The 11630-nt window shown below is 44.4% G+C and overlaps 1 protein-coding gene across 2 annotated transcripts in view; it reads right to left on the minus strand.

Moving 5' to 3' along the window:
• Positions 1–11413, minus strand: part of dnai1.2 (dynein, axonemal, intermediate chain 1, paralog 2) — a 48156-nt gene extending 36743 nt beyond the window's left edge. Inside the window, exons 1-13 of one of the 2 annotated variants that reach the window (XM_052104987.1) lie at positions 11234–11413; positions 11064–11132; positions 10894–10989; positions 10719–10799; positions 10072–10198; positions 9919–9974; positions 9344–9514; positions 9116–9175; positions 8773–8901; positions 3030–3114; positions 1773–1890; positions 1606–1649; positions 1094–1341 (exon numbers count right to left, since the gene is read on the minus strand). In XM_052104987.1, the coding sequence (XP_051960947.1) occupies positions 1094–1341; positions 1606–1649; positions 1773–1890; positions 3030–3114; positions 8773–8901; positions 9116–9175; positions 9344–9514; positions 9919–9974; positions 10072–10198; positions 10719–10799; positions 10894–10989; positions 11064–11132; positions 11234–11275 (1326 nt within the window). In that variant the 5' untranslated portion in view covers positions 11276–11413. Of the gene's footprint in view, positions 1–1093; positions 1342–1605; positions 1650–1772; positions 1891–3029; positions 3115–8772; positions 8902–9115; positions 9176–9343; positions 9515–9918; positions 9975–10071; positions 10199–10718; positions 10800–10893; positions 10990–11063; positions 11136–11233 lie in introns of both variants that reach the window. The other variant, XM_052104986.1, reaches the window with a different exon arrangement.
• Between the last annotated feature and the right edge of the window lie 217 nt (positions 11414–11630).

Raw genomic sequence — 11630 nt, forward strand, 5'->3', positions numbered from 1 at the left:
CCCAAAAATCCTGTTCTGCCACGTCCCTGTCTGATTGAGGGGGTCCCGGCCTACTCTGTTAGACATCAGTTGGATGTGAGGTGGAGGGGCAGGGGTTTCCAATATCTGGTAGACTGGAAGTCCAAGGCCTGGAGGAAAGAATCTGGGTTCCGGCCCGTGACTTTCTGGTTCCTGCTCTCAAGGAGGCGTCCTAAAGAGTGGGTTATCATCATGGTTTTGGTGGGTTTGTTGTTTGTTGTATCTTCCTGTGAGTCTGTGGCTGATTGTTTCCCTCTGTCACATGGATGGTGCGATTGACATTCCCATGGGAACATTTGTTTGCGCCATTCATCAGCTAATTATCATCACCTGCTGCTCCTTCCCTTCTGCCTACTTATACCCTTGTGTTTCTCTCTTTCGTTGCAGGATTGTTCCTCGAGTTTACGTGCGGTCTCGCCACTCCAGTCTAGTCAAGTTAAGTTTAGTCTTGTTTGTTTATTTTTTCCCTGTCTAGTTTAATTTTCTTCTCTTGCCCAGTCAGTTCCTGTCTGTGATATCATCGCTATGGTTTAACATCTCTACTTACCAGGATTACTCACTTATCCTGTCCTCTTTGCCTAGGTGTCCCACTCTGCTCTATATCCATGCCACTCAGCCTTCTCCACTATCTCTGTTGCTGTCATTGCTGTCATCATTCCTGTGTCATCGCTGTCATTGTCGCTGCCTCATCATCGCTACGTCATCGCTGTCATCGTCACTGCATCATTGCTGTCACCATTGCTGCTAGCAGCGCGATCTTCATCACTGACTCTACTGCTGCTCTAAACTGGGTTTTGTGTATCTCTTCATCTCTGGATCCTTCACAAACTCTGACAACATTTTGACAAGTGTAGTAGGTCTTTTCACACACAGTCTACATAATAGTAGTATGGTAGTATGCTATTCCGAACATAGCTTATGCCAAAGGCTCTATTGTTTCTGTTGTGAAAGTATTGTAATTCACAGAGGAAGTACTCTTCTGAAACTTCACAGCACCATTTTCAAAACTTTTGTATGGAATGGTTACTGTAATTTCTTTTTAACCATGACTCCAAGGTCACACCCTTATCCGTACCTGCCATACAGGGTTTGTGTGCATGCCAGTTATGGCTGTGCTTTTATAAACAGGCTCCTGGCCCTCTTCCTTAAGGTTGTACACGGCAACACAGCCATCGTAACAGCCAACAGCCACCAGGTAGGAGAGATGTTCATGGATGTCAACACACATAATGCCTGAAGTCGTGGTGAAGGTGAATTCTGGGTAAGTGGGGTTCTTCAGGGAGTAGAGGAGAAGCATACCATGCCCCTGTTTGGTGAAATCATCTAGTGGTGGAAGATAGAACAGATTTGAGAGTTTAAAAGTCAATCAAATTTGTTTTATATGTATAGCTCTTTTCGCAATATATATAGTTTCACAGCAGCTTTAAAGAAAATAGTGCCTCCATGCCCCCAGTAAGCAAGCCAAGGGGTCTGTGGAAAGGAAATAACTCCCTGCTGGAGAGCTGGGGGCCCATGCAGAGTTGATCGATTTCCCTACAATAAACTCTTTTGCATAAGGATCTCTCACATAAAATTAAGTAAACTTACATGACCCAAGACCAACCACGAACAAATCCTTGTATGTTTGATTCCTAGAGTTGAGTAAATACAAATGTCACTCAAAATAGCACATGGATTATTGCTTTTTTGTTTTTTATTACAGAACAGTAACTGTCATATGACTGCATTGTGTATTAATGTAGAGTGAAACTCACCAGCAGATGGCAGTCACGGACAGACATTTGGCTTTATCATACTGAAATTTCCACAGTGGGAGAAGAGTGCCCTCTTGCTCTCGAAACTCATCAGATGCATCCTCAAAGTACTTGAAATCTGAGGTATGGATATAAAGGCATTTACATCAGATAGTTGCATACACTTTTTGAAACATATTTAAAGGGACACTACACCCAAATATGAAAATTCCCTCAACATTTACTCACCCTCATGCCATACCAGATGTGTATGACTTTCTTTCTTCTGCTGAACATACAAAGATTTTTGTAGGCAGAAGGGTCCTTACAATGCAATGCAAGTGAATGTTGACCAGACCTTTGAAGCCCCAAAAATCACATAAAGGCCACATAAAAGTAATCCATATGACTTCAATGTTTTAATAGATATCTTCAGAAGCAATATGGAATTTTTTCTTCATTAAAAAAGTTTAACTTCTAAAGACATGAATTGTTATTTTGTAATGAATGTAGGAAATCATGACCATTTACATAAAAATTTTGACTCCAGTAATATCAGTAAATAAAAGCTGTTTTATTCAACGTGGAGGGGGGTCTGCAAATGGGGGCTTCCATGTTAGAATCACATGACCAGCTGAATACTGCTCGCTTAATCTCAGTAACCATCCTGATATTTGACACTTTCACTCATTGATTAAAATAATCATGGTTGACTTTGAATACTAAATTTCTACAATGGTCTCTGAAACTGAAAACTATTGATTTTAAATTATGATGCATCCAAGCAGCTAGGAGTCAGTGTAAGAGCACGATGAAACAAAGACAAAAATGACTGAGTTCACCTTAAGTCCTTTTTTTACAATAAATCTACACTTTCACTTTCAAAATGTGAAAGAAAGTTAAAGTGAAATCGGAGATTTATGGTATAGAAAAAGATTTATATATTGACCTGTTTCTCACCCACACTTATATTGCTTCTGAAGACATGGATTTAACCACTGGAGTCTTATGAATTACTTTAATGTGGCCTTTATGTGATTTGTTTTGTCATTTCAAAGGTCTGGTCACTATTCACTTTCATTGTAAGAGCTGAGATGTTCTTCTGAAACTCTTTGTTTGTGTTCTGCAGTAGAAGGAAAGTCATACACATCTAGAGTAAATGATGAGATCATTTTTATATTTGGGTAACCTATCAATTTCTGTTAATTTCATCTGTTAATAATTCAAGATAAGGGGTATAGCAATGACAGTAAATTATTTCTCATAATAATTACTTACCCTGTGCAATGTCATCAAATGTATTCTGATTCACCATACGCTCAATGATCTTACTCACTTTAGCCACTTTGGAGATGTCATCACTCTGTAAGCAGAATAGGGGATTTTTTTTCTTTAACTCACCTTCATAAACAAATCTCACATTCGAACTAAACACGAAGACACTAATTAACTAATAAAGACTACGTTTCCATCCAAGGAGTATTTGCGGAAAAAGTTTTAGCACATCAAAATAAAGCTGATGGAAACGCACATTATCGCTAAAATGTCTTCTTGACGATAAAATTGGCATTAACGCAAAAATTTAGTGTCACATGACAGAGTTTGCCCCAATCGTTAGCCTGTGTTAATCATGACAACAGTATTGAAAGCCAATTTATTGTACGTGATTATGGATTGATCTTTATGGCATATAGAGCTAATCTGCAAATGTGACACTTCCAGGAGTGCCAACACAAATATCTCATGCACGTTGAACAAATGTTTGCGATTAATTTAATCGCAGTATCCATCCATTTATTTATTAATGTTGCTTTTCCACACCATTCAAAATAATAGATGGCAGTCACGGAATTAGCCCACAATACAAAAAACAGATCATTTCTGTGCATAAAGATGTTTTAAATTAAGAATAAATACACTTCAGTGTGCTTTTTTTTTCTTTCTTTTGTTTGCTACACTTACAGCCCAATTCTATTAAATTATTGTTTAGTCTACTTTTGAAAAAATGCCGGCAAAATCCCTGTAATAAATTTAATAAATTACCAAACGAAAAAAGCATTAAATTAAAAAATAATTGCCCAAACGAACCTATATAGACCTCATATATGCCTTTTTTCCCCTCAAACTTAAATTAGCTTTACCCTGTTCTGTAGATGAATAAAGTCGGCTGAATGACATTGTAACAGATACTCAGACTCGAGGGTAGTGTTAAACCCGGAGGTGTAGTTTATTGAGGGATATAGGGGAATGGGTAAACCTGGGAGATGACTGCGGTTCGCTGGATAGCGAGTAAACCTGGGTGATGACTGCAGTTCGCTGAATAGCGAGGAAACCTGGGTGATGACTGCAGTTCGCTGAATAGCGAGGAAACCTGGGTGATGGATGCAGTCCGCTGAATAGCAAGTAAACCTGGGTGATGACTGCAGTTCGCTGAATAGCGAGGAAACCGGAACTGGAAGAAGGAGGAGTAGAGCTAGGAACAGGACTTCGTTGGAGAGGCGAGTTAGGGATATAACGGAGAGTCTCCAGCAGGTAAGTGAGTCTGTGATCGTAGATGTGAGACCAGACCCAGAGTGACGGGGGAGTGGAACATAAATACTGTGAGGTTGATGAATGTGGGAACGAGCTTCAGGTGCAGGTGATTAGTGTTCGGGAGAGAGTGATCGTGGAGTGTAAGTTCTGGGAGTGTCAGGAGGAACTGTGACATTACCCCCCCTCTTTAAATGGGCGACTCCTGGCGCCCCAAGACAGAAGAGGGTGAGGAAATGGGGGAGAATGATCCCAGGAGGATGATCGGGGCCTGGGAGGCGGCCACAGGACAGGGACTGGATCAGGGGGTCTGGGAGGAGGCCTCAGGACAGGGACTGGATCAGGGGGCCTGGGAGCTGGCCATAGGAAAAGGACAGGTTCAGGAGGCCTGGGAGCCGGCCGCAGGGTAGGGACTGGATCAGGGGGTCTGGGAGGAGGCCTCAGGACAGGGACTGGATCAGGGGGCCTGGGAGCTGGCCATAGGGCAAGGACAGGTTCAGGAGGCCTGGGAGCCGGCTACAGGGTAGGGTCTGGAGGCCTGGGAGTCGGCCTCAGAGCCACAGCCATGGGGAACTCCGAGGGCGGAGCTGTGGCAGGCGGAGCCATAGAAGTTTCTGGTGGATTAGCCAAGGAGAGCGGAGCCGTGGAGGACTCAGGTGGCAGGGCCATGGATGGTTCAGGAGGCAGAGCCATAGAAGGTTCCAGAGACAGGGCCGTGGTAGGTGGGGTCATGGAAGGCTCAGGAGGCGGAACCGCAGAAGGCTCTGGAGGTGATGTCGAGGGAGGCTCAGGAGGCAGAGCCATGGGAGGTCAGGAGGCAGAGCCGTGGGAGGCTCAGGAGGCGGAGCCGTGGAAGGTACAGGGGGCTCAGGAGGCGGAGCCGTGGAAGGCCCAGGGGGCTCAGGAGGCGGAGCCGAGGAAGGCTCGGGAGGCTCAGGAGGTGGAGCCGTGGGAGGCTCAGGAGACGGTGCCATAGCAGCCTCTAGAGACGGTGCCATGGCAGACTCTGGAGACGGTGCCATAGCAGACTCTGGGGGCGGAGCCGTAGAAGGCAGAGCCACGGAGGACTCTGGGGGCGGAGCCGTAGAAGGCAGCACCATGGAGGACTCTGGGGTCGGAGCCCTGGAAGGCTCTGGGGTCGGAGCCTTGGAAGGCTCAGCTGTGGAAGACTCAGACGCAGAGCCCTGGAAGTGGGGAACGGAACCCTGGAAGATGGAGACGTGGAAGACCCGGGTGGCAGAGCCATGGAAGGCTCAGGAGGCAGAGTCATAGAAGGTTCTGGGGACAGGGCTGTGGAAGGCTCAGGAGATGAAGCTGTGGGAGGCGAAGCCAGGGTGGACTTCGAGGGTGGACCCATAGAAGGCAGAGCTGTGGTCAGCGAGCCTGAGCCCATGCCTGCCATGGTCAGCGAGCCTGAGTCCACGCCTACCACGGTCAGCGACCCAGCGCTGTCAGCCTCGAACGTCAGTGAGCCAGCGCCTGTCGCCTCGAATGTCAGTGAGCCAGCGCCTGTCGCCTCGAGCATCTGTGAGCCAGCGCCTGTAGCCTCGACCGTCCCAGAGCCAGCGGCAGTAGCCTCGACCGTCCCAGAGCCAGCACCAGTAGCCTCGACCGTCCCAGAGCCAGCGCCAGTAGCCTCGACCGTCCCAGAGCCAGCGCCTGTAGCCATGACCGTCCCAGAGTCAGCGCATCTCGAGCCTCCCATGGCTCCACCTCCCGAGCCTCCCATGGCTCCACCTCCCGAGCCTTCCAGGGCTCCGCCTCATGAGCCTTCCAGGGCTCCGCCTCTGAGCCTCCCAGGGCTCCACCTCCCGAGCCTCCGCCCCTCTAGCCTCCCAGGGCTCCGCACCTCGAGCCTCCCAGGGCTCCGCCTCTCGAGCCTCCCAGGGCTCTGCCCCTCCCGAGCCTCCCAGGGCTCCGCCCCTCGAGTCTTCCACGACTTCAATCCCAGAGCCTCCCTCGGCTCCGCCTCCTGAGCCTCCCTCGGCTCTGCCTCCAGAGCCTTCTACGATGTCGTCTCCTGAGCCTCCCTCAGCTCCGCCTCCTGAGCCTCCCTCGGCTCCACCTCCTGAGCCTCCATCGGCTTCACCTCCTGAGCCACCCTCAGCTCCGCCTCCTGAGCCTTCCACAGCTCCGCCAACCACGGCGCCACTTCCTGAGCCTCCCACGGCTCCGCCTACCACGGCTCCATCTCCAGAGCCCTCTACGGTCCCGCCTCCTGAGCCACCCATGGCTCCGCCACCAGAAACTTCCACGGCTCCGCCCTTGGAGTTTCCCATGGCTGTGGCCTGTCTGTCTGCCCCTTGTGCCCTCCTTGGTCTGCCTGCCCACCCCCCCCCCCGCTCCTTGGACTATTGTGTTTTTGTTTCTTGGGTATATTTTTTTTCTTCCTTTTTTTGGAACATCTGGAATCCGCTCCTTGGGGGGGGGGGGTTATGTCACGATCCCCTGTTGTCTGCCACGTGTTTCTCCTGTCACCTGTCCTGAACTACAATTCCCACAATTCCCGGCCCTCATCACTGCCAGCACTTTGTCATTGTCCTCACCTGATTGTCGTTTAGTCCTCCTTACCCCTCTGTATTTAAACTCTGGTTGTTTGGTCAGTCATTGTCGATCGCTGAATGTGGCTGTTGAATGTAGATGTTTGTCAACGTTACCTTTGCCCTCCGTTGATGTTTCCTCAGCCTGTGTACCCCTTGGATGTCTTTCGTGTTTTTGTTTTATTTTCCCATTGTGGATGTTTTATTTGTTCCAGTGTTTGTCTAGTTATTTTGCAAATGAACCGCATTTAGATCCTCACCCCTTGTCTACCTGCTCCTGCCTTCATTACAATTTTAATGAAAATGGGCAGAAGGTGGCAAATGTCGCCAAATTTTTTTTCCGCATTTTCACTTTGTCGATAAAAAAATAGAGCGAAAGGTGGATGGGAACTTATGGAAGCCCTGAACCGCAAGGTGGAAAGAAAAAAAAGAACGGTGACAAAAAAAAGTCTCAGTTCCTTCCTGAGGCTAAGTCTTAAAAAAAATGTCTCTCTTCAAAAAAAAATTCTCTCTCTTCAAATTTTTTTTTTCTCTCTTCAAAAAAAGGAATGCGATACCAAACTTGTGGTACCCCATTCTTGTTGGATGAGCATTTTACATTGGCGTAACTGTCTAGCTCATGTTTAGACAGACCAACAATATTTGGATAATTATTTGTCATTCTTCATCTGGAACTCTTCACTTCTGCAGTAGACAGTTTCAAAAGCATAGACAACTTGTTATTAAAATATATTATTATTACATTTCACTATGAAAGTCTGCACATAACATATAGCAACAGAGAAAGCATTAAAAGCATACGATTACATGTTAACTGATAGTGGCATCTGGTGGCCTAGGTTGGTACCGCATTCCTTTTTTGAAGAGAGAAAATAATTTTTTTGAAAGGAGAAAAATAAATTTTGAAGAGAGAAAAAAAATTGATGAGAGAAAAAAAACTATTTTAAAGAGAGAGAAAAAAAATGTAAGTGCATACACACTGCCAGCGACATCGCGACCGTTGGCGACTAGATGTGGGCGTGTCCAGCGACGCGACAAAGTTGAGACAAGTTCAACTTTATTCAAATGAAGAGCGACTAACGGAAGCGACAGCCAATAGGAGAGAAGACGGGAGACCTCACGTGATCCTTCTCTCTCTCTCTCTCTCTCAGCTCCTGCACTAACGGAAAGATGGATGAAAGGCTAATTCTTGCTGTTAGAAATTTTCCAGTGCTCTATGATATGTCTCTTCCCACGTACAAGGACATTTTTAAGAAAAATACTGCATGGAAAGGTGTATCTGAGATCGCAGGGATTTTGTGGACCCAGACAGACCGGCATTTGCATTTTCACCGCAGATAAACAGCACGCCTTGTTTCTCATTCATCTTTGATATAAAGCATTTTATGTACTGATTCCATTTATATTTACATTTAAATTTATGCACTTGGCAGACGCTTTTATCCAAAGCAACTTACAGTGCACTTATTACAGGGACAATCCCCCCGGAGCAACCTGGAGTTAAGTGCCTTGCTCAAGGGCCCAACAGTGGCATCTTGGTGGTGCTGGGGCTTGAACCCCTTACCTTCTGGTCAGTAACCCTGAGCCTCAACCACTGAGCCACCACTGCCATTTAGTCTTTTCCCTCAAGAAAAGAGATTCGCTGTCAACAGCAATGGAATGACATCCGTGAATGTCATTTATAAACGATACTAGGCAACCAGTAGTGGGAACCCCCACTAGCGACTTCACCGCCAGCCACTGGCGACCTGCAATGACAAAGTCGCTGGCAGTGTGCACGCACCTTTAGGCTCAGGAAGGAACTGCGACAAAATTATAATTTTTTTTACACCTTGCGGTTCAGGGCTTCTGTAGAAACTAGGCTATTCCTGAGCCATTTGTTTATGTTGAGAGTGACTATATATACATCAGTTTCATATCACACTTGTTGTCTGGAAAGTGACCAACTCTACCAGATTCTCAGCTACAATCATCTTCTTCTTGCCTTTGTCCTCTTCCTTCTTTGAAATCTGGACTTTCTGCTTCTCTTTACTTTTCTCCTGCCTCTGAATTTCCTCCATATAAATGTCATAGATCTCCCACTGTAGAAAGAGCAAGGCATGCAAAATATCAAACTAAAGGCATTCATTTTAAATAAACATATTGCAATCACAATTTTTAAGCAAAACATTTTCCAAACGTTTGTTAAGTTGTAAATTATATCAGAAATATATGTATTGTTTCAAATGAACAAGAGAATAATTCAAAAAGCCTGCTCAAAATAATTGACATGCGGAGGGCAAGATTCTCTCTCACCTGATTGGCTGTTGCTGAGAAGTTTGCACGAGGAGGAGGTTCGGTTTGACAACCTCTTTCCTGGAAAAAATTATTTAGATAAAGAGGAAAACAGAATGGGTCAGACACAACTTTGGTACCGCCCCTGTGCATTGTACTGTAAATCACTACTTTGCTACATACAAGTCACAACACTCATTTGTTTGCTAAACTTAAATTTCTTTAAGTTAAGAAAATACATTTTCTCACTCTTGGAGGGTTGTTTAGTGTCTGAGATGCTCTCTCGCTGTAGTTGAACTGGTTGGTGAGTTTCAGTTCTTTATTGCCAGCTTTGATGTCCACACTGTCTGGCCTCTCTTCTCCTCCTCCATCCTCCCCTTCAACTGTACCCTCTTCTCCGTCCACCTGTCCAGTCACCTGCTAAAATATATCAGCACATAACTCTTACATTTAAAGTTCAGCCAAAAATTAAAAATGTCAACATTTTCTCACTCTTATGTTTCAAACCTGTATGAATTTTTTTTCTTACAAGAAACACAAAAAGAGATGTTAGGCAGAATGACAGCCTCAGCCAACATTCACTTTTATTGTACGGGGGGGGAAAAAGATGCAATGAAAGTCAACGGTGACTGAGGCTGACAATCTGCCTAACATATCCTTTGTGTTTCACAGAAAAAGATATACAGGTTTGGAACAGCATGAAGGTGAGACAATAGTGCCAGTTTGTTGTTTATTTTTAAAAACTTTTTTTAATTAAAACAGAACAGGTTTCATTCTGGATCTAAAAAGCTATTACAGAGCAGTACATATAATTTTTTTCTTACTGGAGTTTCTGGGTTTTCCTCATCCATTTCGGAAAGAACGGCCTCCGCAGGCTTTTCTGAAATGATTGGTTTCGCAGGTTTTAATTTTACTTTGTAACAAGGGGTTTTCTTTGATTGTTAATTGTTTATTGATTTGTTTGTTTGTCTTCTCACCCTCTGTCAAGCCTTGTTTAGCCATCTGTCTCCGGGCCTCATTGGAATCCTTATACAAAAGGTTCCCTTCCAGTACGAAGTGAACAGCCAGCTGATCCACACTGCTGATGGGCTTATAGCAGCTCTCCTGAACAGACAACAGCTTTTAGCAATTTGTCAGACAGAATGAAGTTTGAGCATTTATTCAAGAATGAATAAAAAGAACAATCTTTCTGTTATTCGCAGACCTGCACTACCAGTCAAACTAATGTCATCAAAATATGGGAATTTTGTAGTTACAAAATGTTTAACATTATATGATTTCGCTTTTTCAAAATAGCCACCCTTTGCATAGATCAATATATGCTGGGCACTTGTTGGCTGTTTTTCCTTCCCAATCCAGTCCAACTAAACCAGCAAGAAAGTGTTTGTTTTGTAAAGACATTACACACTTATATATATTATATATTATATTATAGTAGTATATATTTGAAGCATTTAAGTGTAAGCCCTTAGATCAAAAGGCATTTATGATCTTGAGAAAGATAAATTCACTCCAAACGTTTGACTTGTGTACTGTAGTAGATGCATGAACAATGGCCTTAAAATCATGGTTAAGGGCCCTTCATTACAAAGAAAATCATAGTGGCACCGCAAAAGTAATTTACCTTGAAACTGTATCTGACAATATTCTGTGGAGCATGTGGATTGTTTGCAGTTAGTATTCTGGTTATCTCTTCTTTCAGCTCCTGAAGAACATAAGAAAGAGAAATATAAATGAACGTCACTATAAAGTGACGTAAAGTGATATAATCCGATAACAGGCACTCCAGGAATACTTACTGCCTCGGTTAATTCCAGCTGGTCTGGAGGCTTCACAAGAGTCTTTCCCTGCATCCACTCTTCTCCTTCACCAGTGTCCATCCCATCCTCATCATCCTACAGGGCAGAAAGGGTTTTGAATCCCGAACTCTGCGTTAAAGATATGTGATAAAAAGTGTTTTGAAAGTTACCTTCTTCTTTCCATTGGCTTTAACCCCCTTTGTAACTGGTGCCTTTGACTGGATATGAACATTAGATCCCTGCTTTTGAAAAGAAAATATGAAAATATTTGTTGGGTCTTGAGGCACATGCAGTTATTAATCCGTTATTATTAGTATTAGCTATAACGTCGTTAACATACCAGTTTAGATTTCACGGTCGCTGGTTTGTGTGGCACTGGCATTTTTAGCTTTCAAATAAGTACGGTTTATTTCTTTGGCGTTTAGGCTTGCTATGCAATAGACAAAGCTCTGAATTTAGCGCCTATTTTAAAAACTTCAGCAAGACTTAGCATTGAAAAATATCCACAACAACATGCCTTTCTTTTCCAAACTGCATTTGTATGCACGTTGTCATAACAACCGCCTCATTTCGCCACATAGTAATGCGCATGCGCAGACTGAGGCGTCCCACACCTGTAACACTGCACAGAACTCCAAAGCAACCTAAACTAACACATTTTGTCTCTTTAGTTAACCTGAAGAAGACTGAAATCGTGTGATACTTCATCTCCAAATACATTCAATGAAAAATGCCAA

This window comes from Xyrauchen texanus, chromosome 34 (assembly GCF_025860055.1).
Source record: "Xyrauchen texanus isolate HMW12.3.18 chromosome 34, RBS_HiC_50CHRs, whole genome shotgun sequence".
In the NCBI taxonomy this organism is placed as follows: Eukaryota; Metazoa; Chordata; class Actinopteri; order Cypriniformes; family Catostomidae; genus Xyrauchen; species Xyrauchen texanus.